Source organism: Castor canadensis, chromosome 6, assembly GCF_047511655.1.
Source record: "Castor canadensis chromosome 6, mCasCan1.hap1v2, whole genome shotgun sequence".
NCBI lineage: Eukaryota > Metazoa > Chordata > Mammalia > Rodentia > Castoridae > Castor > Castor canadensis.
In genome coordinates this window covers 94929961-94951896 of record NC_133391.1, presented here as the reverse complement: position 1 = coordinate 94951896, position 21936 = coordinate 94929961, and the positions used below count along the sequence as shown (strand labels likewise).

General features: G+C 43.6%; 1 protein-coding gene across 2 annotated transcripts in view; it reads left to right on the top strand.

The window, feature by feature from the left end:
- The first annotated feature begins 796 nt into the window (after positions 1-796).
- Rgmb (repulsive guidance molecule BMP co-receptor b) overlaps positions 797-21936 on the top strand; it is a 42071-nt gene continuing 20931 nt past the window's right edge. Inside the window, exons 1-5 of one of the 2 annotated variants that reach the window (XM_074077037.1) lie at positions 797-931; positions 1172-1437; positions 2369-2444; positions 5447-5709; positions 10866-11374. In XM_074077037.1, coding sequence (XP_073933138.1) covers positions 2440-2444; positions 5447-5709; positions 10866-11374 — 777 coding nt within the window. In that variant the 5' untranslated portion in view covers positions 797-931; positions 1172-1437; positions 2369-2439. Of the gene's footprint in view, positions 932-1090; positions 1438-2368; positions 2445-5446; positions 5710-10865; positions 11375-21936 lie in introns of those variants that run through there. The other variant, XM_020171065.2, reaches the window with a different exon arrangement.

Here is a 21936-nt window from a genome sequence, read left to right as displayed (position 1 = left end):
TGTCATAGAATTTCAGAACTGGGAGGATGTGGATCATCATACCTATACATCTTTCTTGATATTGATTCCAAGGCTCAAAGACGTTAATCAGTGGCCTAAGACCAAGCCCAGAATATCAGAACTAGATAGACTTTTCTTGTTGGAGTCTCCCTCCTGTCCTCTTTGTACTGCCTTACGCTGCCTCTAGCGTTAGATGGAGAAACTGTAAGGAAGGGTTAGGTGAGGAGAGGAAAAAGCAAAGGGCTGGAGAGAGCCAAAGATGCTTATCCTGTGCCTCCACTAGAAGAAGTAGCACGCTCGTTCTAGACCTTGAACAACCTGAATAACTGCCGCTGAATATTTGCGAAGCTTATTTTCAACCTTGAAAGATTAGCCTAGGCAAAAACATTAATCGCTTTCCCCACTCTCCCACCCTTCCACGCTGATTAAAGCTGACTGGGCTTGTTCTTCACAACACTATTCCTTACCTGGGTCTTAGGGTTTCTTTAGCCCTTGCAAGTTCCAGTACATTGGCAACTCAAGTGGACAGGAAAGATCACTGGATCTCTTATTTCCGCAGAAGTCCAAAGAAACAGTCCTGCTATCTCCCCCATTTTTAGACACATTAGGAACCCCTTCTCCCCCAAGGATCATTTGTGGAGGGTAAGGGGCACCTTTTGTGGCGCTGGTGGGCAGCTAGAGAAAGGGGGAGGGGAGATATGTCTGTTGCCCGTGCGAAGCGCTGACTGGGAAACAGCCCGCACGCGCTGCCTGCAGCCCGGTGCGTAAAACCACACAATCACCCACGGGAACTGGCTGGTGCCGCGGGTGGACAAGCGGATGCACGGGTGGACAAGCGGATGCGCGCTGGAGAGCGGAGCAGAGGGTGGCATTGGCGGCGTGAAAGACGTCTTTGTGCCAGAGCCGGCGTAGGACGCGGGGAGAAGAGAGAGTTAAGCAGAGGCCTGGAAGCAGGGGTCTGGGAGACCCTACACTCCCACTCTGAGCCGCACTAGAACAATCCGGGTAGCGCCGTCAGGGGGCGGAGTGGAGCTGGAGAGGTTGCTGGGGCGGGGAAGGAGGAGGGGGGGCGTTCTATCCCGATCAATTTGAGACAGAAGTGGGGAGAAAGCAGTTTCGAGGAAGTTGGGGAGAGGGATTGAGGGATTTGGCTCCCCGCCCTCTTCCCTAGGTGACAAAGAGATTACTTTGGCTGCAAGGGTGCAACCCCTCGCCGGGAGCACTCTCCAGAGTCGGAGAGCTAGGGAACACTCCCCGGGAGGAGCGTCCTCCCACCCTGGGTGCTGTTCCGCACCCCCTCCGCCCTCCCCCGCACCAAACACAGCTAGAGGAGAGGGGCGGGAGCCGCGCTGCCTTCCCTCTGCGCCTCCGCCGCGTGGCTTGCGGCTTATTTTCCCAGCTGGCAAGCATCGCGCTGCAGACAAGGGAATGCCTGTGGTGAGTTGTTTATTTTGTTGAAGTTTGCGGTGGGCCAGGAGAACGTGGGGGGCGAGCTGCAGGCAGTGGCCGGGACTGTTTTGTTTAGGTCTCCATCCACCTGTGTGGTATAAATCTGCCAGCCTAAGGCGGCGGGGGACCAGGGTGAGAAAGCCCCTTTTCGCCACTTGCAGGTCTAGGACCACATTTAATTCTCCATGCCTGGAACCCACCACAATCTTAGCTAACGCTGCCCACACCCCACCACGCTCTCCATCGACACTTCCCGCACCCCTGGCGTTGCCAAGGGCAGGCAGACCCCACGACCCGGGGGAACAGTTGGTCACTGAAATTCCTCCCAAGTGCCCTTCCCCATGCCTTGAGGATAGTGCAACTGAGGTTTTGATATGAAATTAGAGGAAAGCACTTCTGGAGGTGTCTAGTGTGAAGTTCGTTCAGGGGTGTCAGGTCTGCCTGGTACTACAAACTTGGATCCCAGGTTAGCCTGAGTTTCCCATACTTAAGGCTGGAGAGAGGTAGGTGGTTGACTCCTGAAGGAGCCCAGAGGAACCCCCTAGGCTGATGTTAGTCACCGCCGTGGCTGCGTTTGCCTGGAAGAAAAGCCTAAATACATTAGCAGGCTGGTAAAGCTTTTAAGGCCTTCTTGGGAGTGAGTGGTTGGCTAATGAGAGGTTAATTTTGTTTCGAAAGGAAGACTGCGCTGGTTTCCTGAGATAAATGGACAGGAAGCGCATTACCTCCGCGCACTGGCAAGCAGCTTCCAAATGCTTTTTGCACCTGCCGCTTTGAGCGGTACAAGCCGCGCCGGAGTCCGCAGGGAGCGTGGGCGCGTGGTGTAAGCGCGGGTGATGAACCCCCGCGCACCCCGGCCTCTCTCCCTCCGGGGTCTCGGCACTCACGCCGAGCTCTGGGGCTCTTCTTTCACACCCAGGTCCTGCGTGTTCCGGAGCTTGGGGGCCCCCTGATCCAGCTGAGCCCCTTCCAGGAGCAGAAGGGTTAAGAATGATGTAAGTACCAAGAACGAGCTGTTTGATGCTGGGCTACTGGACTCGGGCTATTTCTGCCCCTGCATTCTCTACAATGGCTTGCACAAATCGCAACCTCAGGTCTGATTCCTGGCTTCTCTGCCCTAGGTGATCTGTTAAGCAGAGATCCTCGTGTTAGATTTCTGGAAATGGAGATATATATAACTGGGGAACAGTTAAGACATCACGTATGTGTTCAGGAAATGAAACTTAGAATCCATTAATGTTTCTGGCATGTGTTTTAATTCTGTCCACTTGCACATTCATACAGTGGTATGCTTGCTGGGTCCCCTGAATGTACTGTTCTGGTCTCATCTTTCTTTCCTGAAAACAAAGAGGACGGGAGAAAGAATAAAAGTGGCAACAGAGTGAATATGTGAGTCGTTCAAGTTGCCAGTCACCTCATGGTTTTTTTCTGATTAAAATGTAAAACTTTTATAAGTCATCAATTTTATGTTTATTTTCCAGTTGCCCTCCCCGTATTTTCTTTGTGGATTCCAAAATCTCCCTTAAACTTGCAGCTTGAGGAATGGCTGCACTGTAAAAGACCGTTCAGCACGCTCTTGATTTCCAAGACGATTTCAGATCCTGCCAACAGTCCAAATTTACCCGCGAGTGTGTCAACTGGCCTAATGTCTTGAAAATAGGAACCACCTTGCGGTTTAATTGTGAAAATTAGCATTTCCCTCTTGCGGCTGAACACTTATGCAGCAATAAAAAGTGAATTGTTAGGCTTATAAATCTTGAGCTTGTCAAATTTTACAACAGAGGAGCAATAAAGCACCTTAGAGAAGATGAAGTTTTCCCTCTGAAGAACAGTTCTGTTTCGTGACACGGATTTGCAGTGACTCGAGGGTGCCCTCTATGGGTAAGAAAATCTAGAACATCTTTGTATTTAAAGAACAGGATGGTGTCAGAGAGGGGAAAAAAGTCATCAAGCCCATTTGTATTTATTGATCCTTAACCTTTGGTAACATGTTTTGAAGTATGGTCAATAAAGTTGGGTGTTTTTTTATAGACATCGGATTAAATCTTGGTTTAAGAGTGAAAACCCTACATTTTACTGTTAGTCTTTGTTAGCTAAACACTTTCAAAAAGTGTCTCATACATTAGTTTTTAAAACACATTTACTAGCATTTCGTGTACCGTATTTCATGGATCATATGTAGTGATTGCAAGAGAGGAATTTTTTTTTTTGCTCTAATAACATTTAGTACCCCAAATTACATAAAAGTGTCAGATACATTCTGCCCTTGCCCCCATCAAAAGTCATTTCTCCAGGCAACTCTGAAGCTATTATTAAGCATATTAAAGCTAGACACAGGGCTTGGATTATATCGTGGCTAGTGAAAGGTGTGTTTACCACTTGAGTCATCATAGTGTGTAATAAGTAATGAAAAATTGCAGTAAAAACACATAGGTGTCCTTCATTAGGGACCTAGTGGTTTGAGTAATTCACAATGTGTCTTAATGAGTAAGCTGGTGAGACCTGAGGTTTGCCCCCCCAATTATCCTGGTCCATTGATTAGCACATTGTAACATGTGGAATATTAACGTGTCTGTGGTTGATACAAAATTCCTAATTAGAGATTCTGAGTAATGTAGCGGGTAACGTTGCAAACTGTAATTTGGATCCACAGTAAGTAGATTTAAAATGGCAGCCCTGAACGGTTTGGGGAATCGCAGAGGCCTGGGAAGTACGAAGTGGCTCCTACCCTTGAGGCCATTCTTGAGAGGAGATAGCACTTCACACCTACTGATAAATAAATTGGAGCCCGATTAGCAATCTCACAACTGCTTTCCTCGGTCTGTATTTTGCTTGGAGAAAATTGGATGGCTTTCCTCACACTTTTGGAAAAAATTCAAAAGTAGAAAGTGATCTGCTATTGAATAAATCTAATAGAAGAGAAATTTTTGTGGAAAAGCCACTGAGCAACAACAAAGCATGGCATAATTACACTGCATAAAAACTCACCACTCTCGTTAATCTAATTACATTGTAACCGAACACGTTGAAGTTCGCCCCCTCTCCCACCCCTCGCCGCTTTGAGGCAGGGAAGTGTCACGCAGCTGTCAGCTGTGGGCTCGCAGGTACCTTCCCGGCCCATCGAATCTGCTCCCGACCGCGGAGTCCTTTCGATAGCTAACCCAGCAGGGCTCGGAGCCAGCAGATACGATTGGCTGAGAGGGGACCTGCTGCACAGAGCTCTGGACAAACGCCGGCTTCCTCCAAGAAGCTGGAGTTGGCAGGGGGCGGACGGGAAAGAAAGGGTGATTACAAATTTAAAAAAAACTTGGAGGAAGTTGAACCTGACCACATTAACTCAAGCACAGGTTAAAGGCCAATTCCCTTGTACCGCCGGCAGAGTGAGAGTTTCTATTGGGTGCAAGGGAGCAGTAAATCGCGGAAGGGGGTGGTGGAGGAGAGAAAGCAGAAGGAAGCGGAGAGGGAGGATGGGCTCGGGCGCAGCAAAACGCCCGGCAGCGGGCGGACGCGGAACTTGAGTTGCATGAAGGAGGCGGGAGGAGGCGCGGAGGCAGGCGCTTTGAGACCTGAGAGTGGCGAGCTAGTCCTGGCGGACGCGCGCTTACAGCCAATAGGGAAGGAGAGAGGGGTGTGGCTGGGGGTGTGGCCGACGCAGATTGGCGGATGACAGGCGGGGCGGGGCGGCACTGTGGGGCTGAGATTGATTGACCGCGGAGTCCAGCGTGCAGAGATATCCGGGCCGCCCAGGGTGGCTAGCTAGGGCTGGTCCCCCTTCTGGAGGTCTACGCCCGCCGAGCCCACGCTGGCCAGGGCCGGGGCGCCCGCCCGCTCGGGACTGGTCTTAGCACTCGCTCACGGTCTTTGTGTCTTCTCTCCCGCCCTTCTCTCTCCGCCCGGCCGCCGCGATGCCTTTGCGCCCCGTTGCCACCGCCGCTGACTCGCTCCGCCCGCGGCGCGCCGCTCTCTGCGGCGGTCCATCTTCTGTACTGGCCTGAAGGAGGAAGAAGAGGAAGCGAGGCGTGCCCCCCGGCCCATGCCGCAGCCACGGGCCCCGACCCGCCACGGCGCCCGCGCCGCCACCCTCGCCGGAGCCCACGAGACCTGCATGGACGGGCATGGGCTTGAGAGCAGCACCTTCCTGCGCCGCCGCCGCCGCCGCTGCCGCCGGGGCTGAGCAGCGCCGCCGCCCCCGGCTCTGCCCGCCGCCGCCGCTGGCGCTGCTGCTGCTGTTGCTGCTCAGCCTCGGGCTGCTCCACGCAGGTACGATGTGCGCGGGCTTTGTTCCCCTCCAGCCCCCAGATTGCCAGGGCGCTCACTTGGGGCGGAAGGCGGCGTGGCGCGATGGGCGAGGCCTCGGAGCTCCGGGCGCGCACCTTAGCCGGGAGCCCCCGCCGACCTTCTGCATGCGGGTCAGAGCCCTCCTTCCTGCCGGTCGCCCTCGCCGCCTTCGCCTGGGACGGAGGATAAATCTCGTGTCCAGCAGCCGCTTATCAAAAACCGGAGCGGGCGAGCGGGCGCTGCGGCAGCCCCCGGGACAAATGTTCCGGATGCTTTATTGCTCTCTGCCTTGGTGTTTACTGAAAGTCAGGCTGGGATCAGGTTTCCGCCGCCGCCTCCAAGCGAAGACAAGGAGCCTTGTGCTGCCTCCCTGGAGTTGGGGGTGGCGGCGAGGCCAGCGAATCGCCCCAGATGGGAAGATTTTCACCAGTTTTTAAAACCTGAGGGTTAATCCCGAAGTAACTTAAACTTACTGGAACCGGGGATTTTTTTTTTGCAAAGGCTGCTTTGAGCTCAGCGTCCGGCCTCTCTTGGAAAACTCGTGCTTTGTGGCTAGCCGCGCTTTGGGGTTCGGGAGGGGTTGACAGATCCGCGCTGCCTGCTGGAGGCCGGCCCGCCTTGAGGAATGTGTTCTCAGGGAGGGATGCGCGTGAGCCTCTAACGCGTGATGCCTGGCCTTTTTAAAAACTGCTTCATTGACATCCGGGGCGCTCTTTACAAATGACTACTTAATTTGAGAAGTTTGGGCAAAGAGTTTTTCTTTAATGCCAGAATTGAAAAAGGAGTCATCTTTTAGTACGAGAAAACCTAGGTTGGTTTTTCTTCGAGGCCTTTTTGTCCTATGTTTACATGATAGCAGTCACAACGCTCTGATCTGGAGACTCCTGAACTTGAATGCCACCCAACTGTGCGGAGAACTTTTTACCTATTAAGTCATACCAGTCGTGCTAAAATTCAGGGAGGTCTTTTAAGTCATGGGGTGGAAATGTGGCATTTAAGGCAAGGATTTAAATTACTTTAACTTTGCATTGTGATGTAACAGCTACACTGTAACTCTGTCACTTGGGGAAAAGGACTGGTCTTAATAGAAAGTATAGTAACACGTTTTAGAACGATTAAGTAGCTTTAGAACCTTAGAAAACAGTATCAGTCTGCATGCAATTTCATGGAAAATTTTTCTTAATGCGCCAAAAGATATATTCCAAAGTGTTCTGTATGAAAAAAATGTCTGTAGTTCCAAAGTGTGGGTTTTATGAAATGGAATTTGAAGTACTAGGTTGGACTGTGTCACCCTTGGCTGCTTGGATTGTTGTTTCCCATAGTTGTCATAGAGTCCTATGACAGGTTTGAAGTGTGGTTCTTGATCATTTCTCTGCTCCCTATGAAAAGCATAAGAAGTTGGCTTAAAGGTTTACAAAATTAAGGTGCCTTAGTTTAAGAATTTGGAACATGAAGCTCTTCTCAATTTCTCAGTGTGTCTTCATTAAGTCACCATTAGATTCAACCCAAAATGCTGTGAACTCCATGGCTGTGTGCTCCATTTCTGTGGACAGCTTGGAGTGGAGCAAATAATCTGGATATAGAGAAGAGGCTCTTTTTGGGAGATATGTTTTAAGAGAAGTGCTGTTGAAATGCAGGGTTGTTTCCCAGAGGCAGGGAGCCGATCAAGTGCTCTTTGCAGCATATGCTTTATGTCTGCATCCATATCATTTGCCTTAGCACTCCATATGGCTCTGCAGCTCACTCACTTCAACTTCAGCATATCTCGTTTCTTTTATTATAAACTGGTGATTGTGCTTCAAATTCACACATGGAGTCCTGGCTTTAGGGAAACTCTTGAATGGTGAAGCCTTTATGTCTGACTCATTAAAAAATGATGAACTGAAAGCTTTATATCTACAAATCCCTTAGCACTTTCAATATCTGGCCTGAAAATACAGTCACACCAATTGTAGATGATCTGATTCCCAAAGAACTGTGTAAGTGCAGCTTTTGAATTCTGCCCTTGGGAAATGGCTTTTACTTATTTGTATATACATATGTATTTAAAATCTTATTTTAAGTAAGCCTCTGCAGTTCCTAAGTGGAGATTCAATATGGGAGTTTCTTGCTTACTCATACACTTCATGGCCTTTGTGGCCACATCCTTGAGATTGTTTCTGCTCTGCATTGTCTTGGCATTTTGACAGGAGGCTTACTTTACCGCCTGTAACAGGCAAAGTGTGCATTGTCATTATAAATTCATGAAGCCTGGATATTCTGGGTGTATGCTACAAATTAGTCATTCTTACAGGAGCCTGAAATGGAGCTGAAAATGCTGACCCCAAAACATTTTCTCTCTAGTTAGCCCTCCATCCAGTCATTTCTACAGCAAAAGGCTGTTAGAAATCTTATCCAAAGCAAAAGAACTGGAATTCTGGTTTGTGTGGGATTTCTACAAGCAATCAGCACCTACCTGCTGTGATAAAGGAATGGTTGAGAGTGAGGGTTAGGGAGAAAGGAAGGAAAAGACCTAGGTATCTAAATTCTGAACAGTTGCTTCTGCATTTATTTCCCTGCTGTTCTTACTTTAGTTATTTTATGACTACTTGAAATAATTATAAGAAAATGTATGCTCCAATAGAGTTTATAGACCATTAAAAGAACAAATAGGCACTGCAAGTTTAGCGGAAAGTTCTTGTGTTTGCTGTCATTTATTTGTAGTCTAAGATGTGTTCATTATTGAGTGACCTTGACTGTTTTTCCTTCTTGTTTTCTACTTGCTGTGAATCTGATTTTGTAAAAAGTCATAGAATAGTTACTCCAGTGTTTTGTTCAGCTATCAGTACTACTGTTGTTAAGAGGTAGGAATTTAAGGGAGATATGCCCATCCTGAAGGAAAGTAAGCACATCCTGGCCTGCCTACTAAGCTGTGTAGTCTCCAGAACAAAGCCTTGAACACCACTTTGCCTTGGCTTTCCCATCTGAAAAATGGCTTTAAGGCTTTTGGGAAGTTAGTGTGTTTTTTGTTGTTTTGTTTTTATTTTCATTAAAATGTAGCTGAAAATGACTTGCTGTGCTTTGGAGAAAGGAATCCAATGAAGTATTGGTGCTGTTTTTTTCAGGTTTTGGAGGAAGCAAGCATGAAATAGGCCAAGCATGTGAAGATTGCTATAAATCCATAGCTCCAAAATATTAAAATAACTTTAATGGTCTCTTTTATTCCAGTTTAAGTGAATGCGAAGCCTAGGCTTTGGTCTTTGAAATTCTCAAATAATGATTGTTATCAGACGTTATTTCCAGCACTTTTCTCCCATCTAAAACCAGAAATAGATTATAGGCTTTAATTTAATTTTAAAATTTAATTTAAATTTAAAAGCAGTGTACTACTAAAAATGTTAAGACATCTTTCTAAAACATTATTAGGATTAATATCTAACAGTTCTTTCTCAGATGAAGTCCTAAATCTTGATAGTATCCTGATGTTTATAGTACTCACATATGTGTGTATGTGTGGCAGTACTGGGGATTGAACTCAGGGCTTGGGGCTTGTTAGGCAAGTGCTCTGCCACTTGAGCTATGTCCAGAAACAATTTTATTTTAAGAACAATTTACTGGTATTAACTAGGCATAGTGCTGTATACTTATAATCCCAGATCTTGGGAGGCTGAGGCAGGAGGATCTCCAATTTGAGGCCAGCTTGGTTTACATAACAGTAAGACCTTGTCTTAAAAAAAAAAGAGAGAGAGAGAGAGAGAATCCACTGATTTTTATTCCTCCCCCCCAATTTTATGCCTAGAAAATATCACAAAGTTCATTGTAGTACAACCTCCTCATTTCTCAGCTGAGGAGCCTAAGACTTAAAAGAAACTAAGAATCCTCCGTAATTTAAAGACGTGGAAAGAATCTTAAGTAACACAAACATGTTACAGCTAATTTCTGTGACATTTAAGATTGATGGTAACGTATTTCTCTTTTCAGTAAGTCTTTCTCACTTTATGGAACAGAGTATTAAATTGTTTGGTACACATGACTGACCTAGTGTTGGCAGTTCTTGTGATTTGCGATTTCTTTTTCCTTATGCCTGATAAATCGTTATTTGAGAGACTAGTGGCAAAAAGGATAATTTTGAGGTTGTTTTTTTTTGAAAATCGAGGCAGTACCACTTGAGTCTTCATTTTACCTTTGTTTAAGTCATTAGGTTTACGTGAATTGTTGGTTTAAGGGGGAAAGTTAAGTTGACGTATATTCTAGGGATTTTTCTGCTTTGTAGTTCTCTGATTCTCTTTTTGAAAAAAAACATGCATGGGGTCATTGGTTTCTGCAGCATAATTTTGAAGTTCTGTGCTTTTTATTTAGTATACTCATAGTCTGTGAGACTAGGATACTTGTGAGAACTAGAATGATAGGATGATAGACACGGCTGTTAAGAGAGAAGTAAATATGTAGCCTGGTCAAGTGAATCACTTCATTATTTTTGTAAACAGAGCATACGTATATGTTTTGTAGAAACTAGGAAATTGTGACACTGTGTAGTGTATGTGTGGTTCGTTGGTAACATGCCTCAGGGAAGATGGAATAACTGACTACCTAGATTTTTTTTCTTTATATTCTTACCCTGTAGCCATATAAGAATCAGATAAAGGTGTTTGAAGTAATCATGCCATAATTTAGGATTTTACCCCTTCCTTAGGTATGGACACTTTAATCATGGCTTGGTACAAAGTGCTGTCCTTACAATGCTTTCCAAAGCAAATTACTCATGCAGTTCTCAAAATCAAAACAAAGTTCATGTCTTTGGCTTTGCTTTAGAACAGAAGAATCTTTGTCAAAAATCTATAAACAAATAGCAAACTTGATGAAATACTTCACTGAGTATTCCTTATAATGTTAACACAGGAACACTAGACTGGACTCATGTTAAACTAGACTCACAAAGGGCCATGCTGTGAAGTTTTAAGTAACTGCATGCAGTTTCTCTACCAGTGCCTTAGATTGAGAGAAATGGGAGCACAATACAACCCTATTTCTGAAGGCTTCTTAAAATAAGCATATATGAAACAGAACGGACAGTTCCCAGAGGAGAGTGTCGATTTCTCACGTAGCTCAGGAAGTTCTGGAGCGATTACACATGTTTGGTCTTATCTTTTTTCCCATAGGTGACTGCCAACAGCCAGCCCAATGTCGAATCCAGAAGTGTACCACAGACTTTGTGTCCCTGACTTCACACCTGAACTCTGCCATTGATGGCTTTGACTCTGAGTTTTGCAAGGCACTCCGTGCCTATGCCAGCTGCACACAACGAACTTCAAAAGCCTGCCGTGGCAATCTGGTATATCATTCTGCTGTGTTGGGTATCAGTGACCTCATGAGCCAGAGGAACTGTTCCAAGGATGGACCCACATCCTCTACGAACCCCGAAGTGACCCATGACCCTTGTAACTATCACAGCCATGCAGAAGCCAGAGAACACAGGGGAGGGGACCAGAACCCTCCCAGTTACCTTTTTTGTGGCTTGTTCGGCGATCCTCACCTTAGAACTTTCAAGGATCACTTCCAGACTTGCAAAGTGGAAGGGGCCTGGCCACTCATAGATAATAATTATCTTTCTGTTCAAGTGACAAATGTGCCTGTGGTACCTGGATCCAGTGCTACTGCTACAAATAAGGCAAGTGTACTTTCTTTTTTTCATTCTTTCTATTCATAACTTTCAGATACTTGATTCTCCAGACAGCTTTTGAAATGTGTTATAAAGGGCCTAGTTTGAGGAAACCTTGTCTTCTTGGAAAGCAATTACAGAGTTGGTAAAGGATTAAATAAAAATTTAGTAAGGAATTTGCTCTGGAATGTGGATCCAAATTTAAATAGGCAATGATACGAAGAACAAAAAGTAAACAGTAAAATGGAGTTCTCTAGGGAGAAAAGGCAGACCTATTTAATGAAAAAAATGTGTGCTTTTTTTTCGGTGATGACTTTTGAGTGCTTATGTATGTGACTTTTCTTGAAGACATACATATTCACATTTATCAGGTGACTGAAGTAGGTGTTCTGCATAAAGAAAGGTGTGAAGCCTGAGTCAATGACCCATCAGGAAACACATTTTATTGGAGATTTAGAAGCCATAGTAAGTGTGATGGCTTTAAGCCATGCTTCTAAGTGGCAAACCCACATGGTGTTTTAGTTACTAACCTCTTGGTGACCAAGGAAGTTAAGAAGTGGATGCTGTGAATGGCGATATATGATGCCCTTGTAATCTCATGGCTTCAGGATAATAGTTTAAATCAGAAGCTTAGGGAAAAGCTGGCAAACTTAAGCTTACTTCATCTACCAAGAATTTGTAATCCATGTTCTTTATTTTAAAGAAACTAATAATGTACAGAGATCCTTGATGCCAACTTAAAGGCATTACTGTCTTAGTGGAAGTAGGTAGACAGAAGATATCAACTGGGTTTCCAGCTGTCGGTCAGTGCTAATACAGGCATTAGTAAATATAGTCCAAAGGGGTTTTCTATAAAATGTGTCCCAGACTTCCCAACCACAAGACTGCATATACACCATCTCATTTTGCTTTATTTTACTGTATTTATTATATCTTTTCCTAAGCTAGTTGAGACTAAAATATAATTGATATGGGTCAAGTTTTTGAAACCCTTGCAGCTGTTATTTTGATTTCAGGATACCCTTCCTTGTCTCCAAACATGTAGTATGTTTTTTTTTAGTGAATTTAAATTATTTTACTTGGCATTTTGTGGAGGGAATTTATACTTCAAGAGATATCTAGAGATACCCAGGGGTGTATGGCAAATCTAAAAATAGAAGTCATTCCTGTGAACAAAGACAGCTGCTGGACTGGTCAAGATATCTTAGGGAACCTCAAATGTTTATACTTCAACTCTCAACAGAAGCTCAAGCTTGCCATTTGTGTTTGTTATCAAATTCTGTATCTCAAAATAAACTTTTCTTCCTCTAGTTTTTATATGCATGCAAATAATTTTTCACATATTGATCTCAGAATATATATTTGGGATAAGTTATGTTATAAAATATACAATTGTGAAGTTATGATATACCATCGCCAAAAATCCATCATTGCTGTGGAGTTGTAGGGCACCTAAAACCCAGGAATAGTCATTGTTAAGTAAAAAATTCAAGAAGGCAGTCCATTGAAAATGGGTAACGTCATCAATTGTTCAAATAATCTAGGATTTGTTAGTCACCTTCCTTTTAAGACTATAGAAATGAATAAAATTTGTGTGCATGGGAAAATTGTTTTTCTCCAATCACGTGTCGCTGCTGTTTATCATTCAACTTTTTTAAAGTCTATGTATTTTACTGATTATGGTGAAAATGTTTGGAGGACAACCAGTAACCTGATAAAGTATGGAACAATGTCCATTGCAGTAGTTAAGATCATTTCAGTTAGGGAATCCTAATTTTTATCAAATAAAAAGTTAAGTTGTGTTTCCTCCCTGTATTTGGCAAGGAGCAGAGTTTTACCATTTCAAAAAAGAAGAGAAAAAAGTGGTTTGACGTGCATTCAAGAGGACAGTTGAGAGTGTGTGGCTTTTTAATTACACCATTAGAAAGTCACATCTGGTGACCATGCTGTCTAGCAGCAAATTACTCTGTGGCTTCAGGACCTCTGGTGGTTATTGGGTTTTATTTTTGTTTTGGGCCCTCCCCCCTTTTTGTAACTCTCCAGGGCCCCATAAGCATTTGGAAGGTTACTGTTGGTGTCCTGTCTCAATGCTGGTAGGATATGTGCTAGTGAAACCAAACAAAGGCCTAAAATCTTGCAATATAATCTCCTTTCACCTACATAGGGCCAAAATAAAACCTTTAAAGACCCCAAGCATCAAAAGATATTGGTGATTAAAAATATGTATATGAGGTAAAAAGTGTTTACAAAATAAGTTCCAAACAAGATCTGATTTTTTTCATTGCATTTCTGCAATGCTTTCTTTTAAAAAAAAGAAAAAAAATCTTTTGAAAGGATTTTTTGCATGTGAGCCTCAGTCTATGTGAGTCAGATTTTTCATCACTGTGATAAATACTTGAGAGAAGCACTTTAAAGGAGGAAAGATTGTTTTGGGGTTCCAGTCTGGATCCATCACTTTGGGCCAGAGACAAGGCAGAAAATCCTTGGCAGCAGGAGCAGGTAGCAGAGGCTGCTCATCTCAAGGTGGCCAGAAAGCAGAGAGAAATAGGAGGAGGCCAGAGACAAGGCTTATCTTTCCAGGCTATGTCCCAGTGACCTACTTCCTACCACTTCCCAGTAAATCCCCCATGATCCAGTGAGTGATTGAATTCATCAACCAGGGACCACTCATTTAACAAATAAACTTTTTCGGAGGGGTAGGTATGATGGGAAGGCACTTTGTATGGTAAACATTGAGAAATTATACACATATATAGACCAGTGTTGAATAACACAATATACCTTGTACTATGCATTGTAGATGCTAAACCATCCTTGTGTGCTCAAAACATTTGTAATGACTGTGTGCTCAGTATTAACTGTCTTTAAAGTCTGACCAGTGCTTTCATAGACAGTGGCTGGCCAGCTGTGATAATGAAAGTGTTGTTTCTAAACACCCATTCATCTCATTGGCTTCAGTGCTGCACTGAAGTGCTGCTCAATGAAGTCACAAACGCAGTTCAGTTCTGGGAATAGAGCTTCTTGAATAAGCCATCTTCAAGCCTAGTTTAATGAGGTCTCCCTGCCGAAAAGTGCCCCACTTTCTCTCATTACAAAAAGACAAGATAGGAGAAAAAAAAAAATCTAAACAACATAATTGAAGAAAATGAAGTCATCTGTGTCCAAGGGTTCATTTATTAGTTAAGCCTTTTTGTCACATGATAAGCAGTAAGTTTAAGGCAGATAGGCCTGCAGTGTGATGTTTCCTGATTTTCCCTTGATTGCTGTGCTCTCTACCTCCTGCTGCTGTTCTCCCCTTCCCTAAGAAAGGTAGGGCTTGTTCTCCAGGTGGTGGTGGTGTACACAAGTGTGTTTCTCTCAGAGTCTCTGTTTTTGTTTGTGCCATCTGCCAGACTGCTATGTTTTTACTCTCCAGAGGTCTCTGCACCAGTCAGCCAGCTTGCTGGGAAGGGTATATATATTACTGAAGGTGAAGCCAGGGCAGGTTTTTCATCTTTCCACCCCAGGACTGCAGGGGTTTCTGGCACACCCACACACCTTGACTGAGATCCACATCAGCTCTGGGCCATCTTCCCCACCTTTTGCTATGAGAGGTGGCTGCAGTATTTAGGGGAGAGTTGAAATGTGAGGGGCAGGCTTAGAATTGGCATAGTTAGCTACACTGGAAGAAGAAGCAGTTTTTGTTTGGTGGGAGGTGATAACCCACACCCTATAGGCTCCCATGCATCTCACATACTCCGGAGGAACCCAGTCATCTGTTTGGGAGGATGGTTAGCTTCTGTTCCAGCTGCAACTCTAGTTCATTCTGTGTTTCAACAAAAGTGCTCAGTGAGGATCTGTGTGTGTGTGATCACAGAAGGGGGTGGGGAGGTATAAAGCCTCTATTCTAGGGAAGGATTCTGTACTTCACAAATGCACTCCTTGTAGCTTATATTAAAATCCCCAGGGCCAAGGTGTAGCTCAGTGGTGAAGCACTTGCCTAGCATGAGTAAAGCACTGGGTTACAGCCCCTTCCCCATAAAAAAATAAAAAGAAAAGAAAATTATTTTTTTTAGTTCTCAAATTCATTTAAAATGATTGCTTTTCAGAAACATTCAGAAATTGATTATTAAATTGCACACCTAACAATGGCACTATTTTTAGTAATTTTTTACAAACTATTTGAATAACTTTATTTTTTCTTTTAGTTTTAAGGTAATCAAACCTTTTGCACCACACTGACTTTCTTGTACTGTGCTTTAGTCTCAAAAACAAAATAAAGAGTAGGAAGGAAGACTGGGGACAAATACAGGTCCTGTTACAGATCTTGTGCTACACATTTTGCTGTGCTCCATCCTTGAGTGGAAGACAGAGTCACCCTGAGACAGTTTGCATTTGGGAAGGGTCTGTACTTTTTGTGCTTGACCAAACTAGATGACTATTGACCTGGTAAGTGGGCACTCCAAGGTGCTTTGTATATTCCTGCTCCTGCCGTGGGCCTCCTGCTCCTGGTAATACTCAGTGCCTGTCCAAAACACTGTAGGAGACCCTGCCCATTAGGGATATTTACATGTATGTATTTTTTAATTCCATCAACAGCATCCCTAAATCTCAAATTCTGTAGCTACCTAATAGAAGTTTCTGACACTTTCCACTAGAGGGTTAGAAAAACTCAACTTTTGTTCATTTCTGATTAAGGCCTTCCTCATTTTCCATTGTGAACACCAGTCCCTTGCAGGCAACTAGGATATGAGGTGGGCCTAATTCTTCTTTCTTGAAAACCCTCAGCGTATAGGTGTTTTCCCACACCAACATATGTTCATGTAAATCAGTGTTCTGGATCATTCTCTGTTGGTTATAAAATCTGAGCCAGACATTCCTGTATGGCAAAGGCTGTCAACTGTCATTTTAAGTGTATCTCTGCATCGAGCTTTGGAAATGTGCTCTCTCTTGACCCCAGGCCTAGTACGTATTTTGCTGCCAAGTTTTTAAAACGCATTATGTTTTTAGTGTCTCTGTAGAGACCACGTGAGCTACACAGTAGAGCTTAATATTATAGACAAAGAAATATGCTCCTTCCTCCCATTGGCAGAATTGTGTTTTGAGTGTGTGAGCACTGTTCTTGCATGAGTTGCTGTTAAGGGGGTGGGGACACATGTCTTCTTTGGGAATATAGAGTTCTTTTCTTTCAGAAAGCACAAACTATTTTGCAGACACATTTGTAATTAATCCTTAAAATCTGAGTTTGCTTTTCTGTTTTTGTGAGTATATGTGTTCAGGTAATTCTTGCCATCTCCTTTGAGATTTTTTTTTTTTTCCTTATGATCCTCCTTGCTTTGCAAAGATGCTAAAAAGTTCTAAGACGAGTTGAGATGTATTCGGAACCAATGGGAAAGGAGGATGTAGTTACAGTTCCCTCTTCAGTGTAATCATTTTCCTGATAAAGTGTGTGATTAATTTAAAGGATCCTCTGTGTGTTGGAGATGTGGGTGTGAATGTAGCCTCTGCCTCAGTCTAGCACATAACTTAAATTTGCAGCAGTCAGTAGAAAAGTATGGAATTGGTGTTTAAACCCAGTTGTTTTCAGAGTTTCTTCATAGAACATTGGTGAAGTTTATTTTTAAGCTGATTCCAAGTTGATTAGCAAGTTGACAGGGGTGTCAAGAGCAGTAAGAATGAGCCAGAGAGATCCACTACTGTAAAACCTGCCACACATTGTCATCTAGGACACACCCTCCCTGACTTGGTTGCTTTCACAAGTCAGGATTTCTATTCCTGGGATTTGACACAGTCTCTTTCCACCTCCCAGTCAAGGTGGCCCCTCACCTGCATCTGTATTTCCAGTTACCAGTCTCAATTAAATTTACTTTTCAGGGTCCCACCTCATCTTTAAAATTCTCATGAAACCATATGTTAGACATTGTCATCGTTCCTGAATTTATTTATTTTAGAAACAATTCTGAAACATTCACTAATGGGGTTTAGAAGTACAGAAATCAGTTATAGTTCCAGGTGGCAGTGTTTTCATTTGTCTTCTCCTATATCCTGTATAGCTCTTTTTTGTATTGGATTATGAGGTCTTAGGCCCAGGAACCACTCAACTTTGCTTCATATAGTCTCAGAAAAGTACCTGGAGGTAAGAAAAAATTTAAGGACCTGTAGTGAAAGGAGGAGAAATTATTAGCTGTGTGATGAATCTGTTAAGTATGAAAGATCATTTTGTATGATGAATGGGCTCACCTTGGTTATTCTTCATACCGTATTTTTCAAACAAAGTACTCCTTTATATTCTCCATATGCTTTAAAATATTCTGGGTAACAAGTCTTCTACCATCTTTGTAATCTCCCTGACTGTGCCACTCCCTTTTTCCCAGATGTGGCTTGGAAGGAGGAAGAGAACTTCAGAATTCCCTGTTTGTAAGTGAAATCAACCAAAAGCCTGTCTGAAACAGGCAGGATTCCATGAGAGTGTGATGGGCCTCTGCTTCTTTATAACAAATCCACACTCCATAGTTTAAATCAGAGGCGGGAAGCAAAGTCTGATCCACAGCTGAGAGTTAGAACTTGTTTTTTGTCACATATCCAAATGTCTCTCTGTGCCCTGCTAAATGTTCTTTGAGTCAATATTTTGGGGGAAGGAGTGAGGAAACATTAAATGGTTGGTACTTTTTTTTTGTTGTTGGCTTCAATTAATGCTAAGCAAACAATTTCTGTCAGTATGGAATGTGGCATGTAGAAAGTTACCTTCGGGGTTGAACAATAAGAAATACTACCTTACCCATTTTGTCTTTATTTGTTTTGACTGCTGTAGAACTTGCTCTTCTACTGTTTTGAATTTTGTGTTCTCATGGCGGTGGGGGGGGGTAGTAACTTAAGGACTTTCAAACTGCTTAACTGCTTAACTTGTTGGTAAGTGATAAGTAACAAGAACAGCTAACACACATCTAAGATACAGACTTGAAGTAGACAGCCTTGTTGTAAACACACTGTGCTTTTGAGTCTAGATAGAACTCCAAGTGAACCTGGTTCTGTGGAGAAGGGAGAATTTTTTTGGTGATATTGGAGTTTGAACTCTGCCTGGAGAGTCTGAGTTGGAGCCAAAAGAACATTTGGCTAATTCTGGTGGTGTTCTTTTATGTTGGAACATAGTATGTATACTGTGGATAGAATTGATATGACAGCATTTAAATACTAACTTCTCATCTGCTCTACTGTGTTCCTGAAACAGGGGTCTGGGTTTAATCTTTCCATTTAGGGTGTGTTCACATGCACGTGCACAGCCACATGTGCTTGGGGTATTGATGTGTTCCTCTCTCCCTGCCTATGGAAAATGCAGACACCAGTATATTACTAAGTAGCATTCCAGTTAGCTGGCTTCTTGAAATAAATTGTCACCGCTTCTAGCTTCCTTTCTGAGTTCTCAAGAGTCTTTTTTTGGGGGGAAGGGAGATGGGATAATAGAAGGGGTTAATCCGATCAAAGCACAACATATGCATGTGTGAAATACCACAGTGGAACCCTTTATCATTAATATATACTGATTTTAAAAAGTGCCTTTCGTTGTTGTTGTTGTTGTTGTTGTTTCTTCCCTTTTTTGTAGCCCTGAGGACATGGCATAGAAGTGACAAGGTCTGTGTGTATTGTGAAGACCTTCAAGCTCTTGTACTTTTTTACTTCCTAGTGCTGAGAAGTGATCAAAGAGTTTGTAGTTCCATATTCAGTTTGGGACAACAGTGCTGCAACCTAGGCCCAAAGCATTTGCCCAAGGTCCCATCAGGATCTGTGGCCCTGCCCCCTACTCCCACCTGGAGGGCGATGCCTAAAGGCAGACCTGCTTTGGGGTAGATCCTGGCTAAAGAGTTACTGCCTCCAGCCTAGACTCACCTTTGAGAAGTATTTTTTGCCTCTGGTCTGAAAGGCCAGTGGCAACTTAACCCTATAATACTGTTCACACATGCTCACCTTCACATGTAGAAGCATCCTGAGCTCTTACATCTGCTGGCCTCCTCACAATGCAAAGTCTGAAAGCAGTAGACTATCTGAGGGAGGTGTTTCTTCTGGAGTTTGGCTGAAACTTCCAGGCCTAAACCTTTCCTCCTCGTGCTCAGCGTTACTCTGGTGAATAGAAGGAAGCTGGCCAGCTTCCCTGTCTCTGTGCCTGTATGTGCTTCCAGCCTTCCTTGTTTTAAATGTATAGAAATTACTTCTTGAGGCATTTTTGTGCCTGTCCCTTTCATGTGTCATCCTTGGGCTAGCTTCCCCTGCATTCTTGGTGTTCTTTCCAGCTACCAAGAGGCATGCTTCTCTGGACCACCCTAGCAGCCTTCAGCTGTGGGTGTCCTTTCCCTTTGGTTTGGCGGCTTCTTTCTCCATTTGCTGCCAAGTACCCCTCCAGCAGCCAAGGCAGCCCCTGTTCCTGCGTGTGTTTATTACATAGGGCAACACCGAGGAATAAGTATGATCCTTTCCACTGCTCTGGACCCTGTGAAGGCTCTGAGAATGGAGCTCTGGAAAGAGTCTCCAGGGTAGACCAACCTGCAGAATACCTGTTGTAAAGGTAGCAGACTTCTTAATTTCACATCTTCCTAACAGATACTTATCCCTAGGTTTTTGGAAACTTGTCAGTGACATCACATATTTACAGCTCAACAGTTTTTCCTAAATATTGTCCATGTAAAAACTCCTCTGAGTTTTGTGTGAAATTGTTTAGACAGAAAGCTATTAAATGAATGTGTGTGGTTTTTTCCCCTGCCTCACTAAAGGAAGAGAGACACAGTTCTCCCCATTGTTATGTAACCAAAGTATAGCTGCCTCCCACCTGGATGGAAGTAGCTCTGCTGGACTGAGACCCACACTTGTGGTTCCCCTGGAAGGTGGGAAGGTAGGATGGGGAGATGCTGAGCTGTCAGAGCTTGAGGCTTTCTGGACTCTTAACTTCTCAACATTTAGAAAAAAATTGATCCTCCAAAGTAGAATTTGGTTGTGTTAGAGACAGAGAAAAGCCTGAATGTTTCTTTCTTCTGAAGTTGCTGTACTTGTTGGAATGGTTTTGTTGTTTTCTTTAGACGACTGATTATCAGGGCTGTGTGCAACTCATGCTTAAGAGTGAAGAGACCAAGAGAGTCTTAAAACCTTAAAATCAACTGTTTTTTGAACATATTTTACATTCAGAGGACATGACAAAGTAGACATAGGCTGACATTGGGAGGATTTCAGTTCCAGGCCAGCCTGGGTAAAAAAAAAAAAACTTAGCGAGACCCCATCTCAACAAATAAAATTGGGTGTGGTGCACTTCTGTAATCCCAGCTCTGTGGGAAGCATACATGGGAGGATCACAGTCCACTGTACCAAGCAAAAAATGTGAGATCCTATCTGAAAAGTAACCTAAAGGAGAAAAGGGCTGGAGGTGTGGTATAAGGTGTGTGGCCTGCAAGGGCAAGTCCTGGGTTCAAACCCCAGGACTACCAAAAGGGAAAAGGAAAAAACAAAAAGAAACATTTTGCAAGGTTGTTGTGCCTAGGGAAGGTACCTCAGTATTTCTTGGCAAGGCAGTGACCAAGTTTTCCTTGCTGTGGGCTAGCTCATTTTCTAGCATCCCCCCCACACACTGGGGTTTAAACTTAAGGCCTTATACTTGCTAGGCAGGTACTGTGCCATTTGAGCCATGTACCCAACCCAAAGATGCTCTCCGCCCCACCCACCACCCACCTCCTCAGTGCTGGAGACCAAACATAGGGTCTTGTGCATCTAAGCTACACCCCCCCACCCCATTTTCATTCAATATATCATCTTTTTGTGTATGTGCTGGTGGGAGGGAGAAGCAGGTGCCCCTTAATTTTGATAATCACAACAAACCTTCTTGAGTTCTTGCTGCCTCTTGTGTGGAAGGGTTCACTTGTAGCTGGTGTCTTTTCTCCTTATAGACCCTGTGGGTGGTAAATATCTCAGGGACTAAAGCATTAAAAATGAATGAGGAGGAGGAGAGCAGTTTGTCTAAGGTGGAGTGGACAAGGACTGGATGGGGGAGGTTTAACAAAAGACATTGATGTTTTAAATGCACAGAAATGCCATCCATCAATAATAGATGGTGTGGCATACAACAGATGTGCCAAATTGAATTATTACAGCATATGGAGTTCATGGGGGAAGGGGTAAGCAGCATTGCTGACATCTTTACATTTTTAAATGCTGTGTGAAAGCTTTAGGACACAATTTTAAATAGTTTTTATTGCTCTGATGGCTGCTATTTGGAAATACAAAGAGTATGGAATTTCTAAAAATGCCAATTAACATTTTGAATGTTTTTGAAGTAAGAATTAGTAAGAATAAATTAATCTTGCTTTCCTGAAGAGGAAGATAATCTAAAAGTGAATTTCTTGCCCTTCGTGGCTGAGTGCTTGCTCTTTAAGAGCTTATGTTGTAATAGTTGTGAGGAATGAAATTGCTTTACAAAACTCAATTCACATGAAACTACTATGCAAAGATTTCTACTTTTACATTGATTATATATCTAGATACATGTTCAGTACATGCTTGAGCTACAGAGGACCTTGCAGGAAACCTCACTCATGCTTTGGGATCAATTCATCACC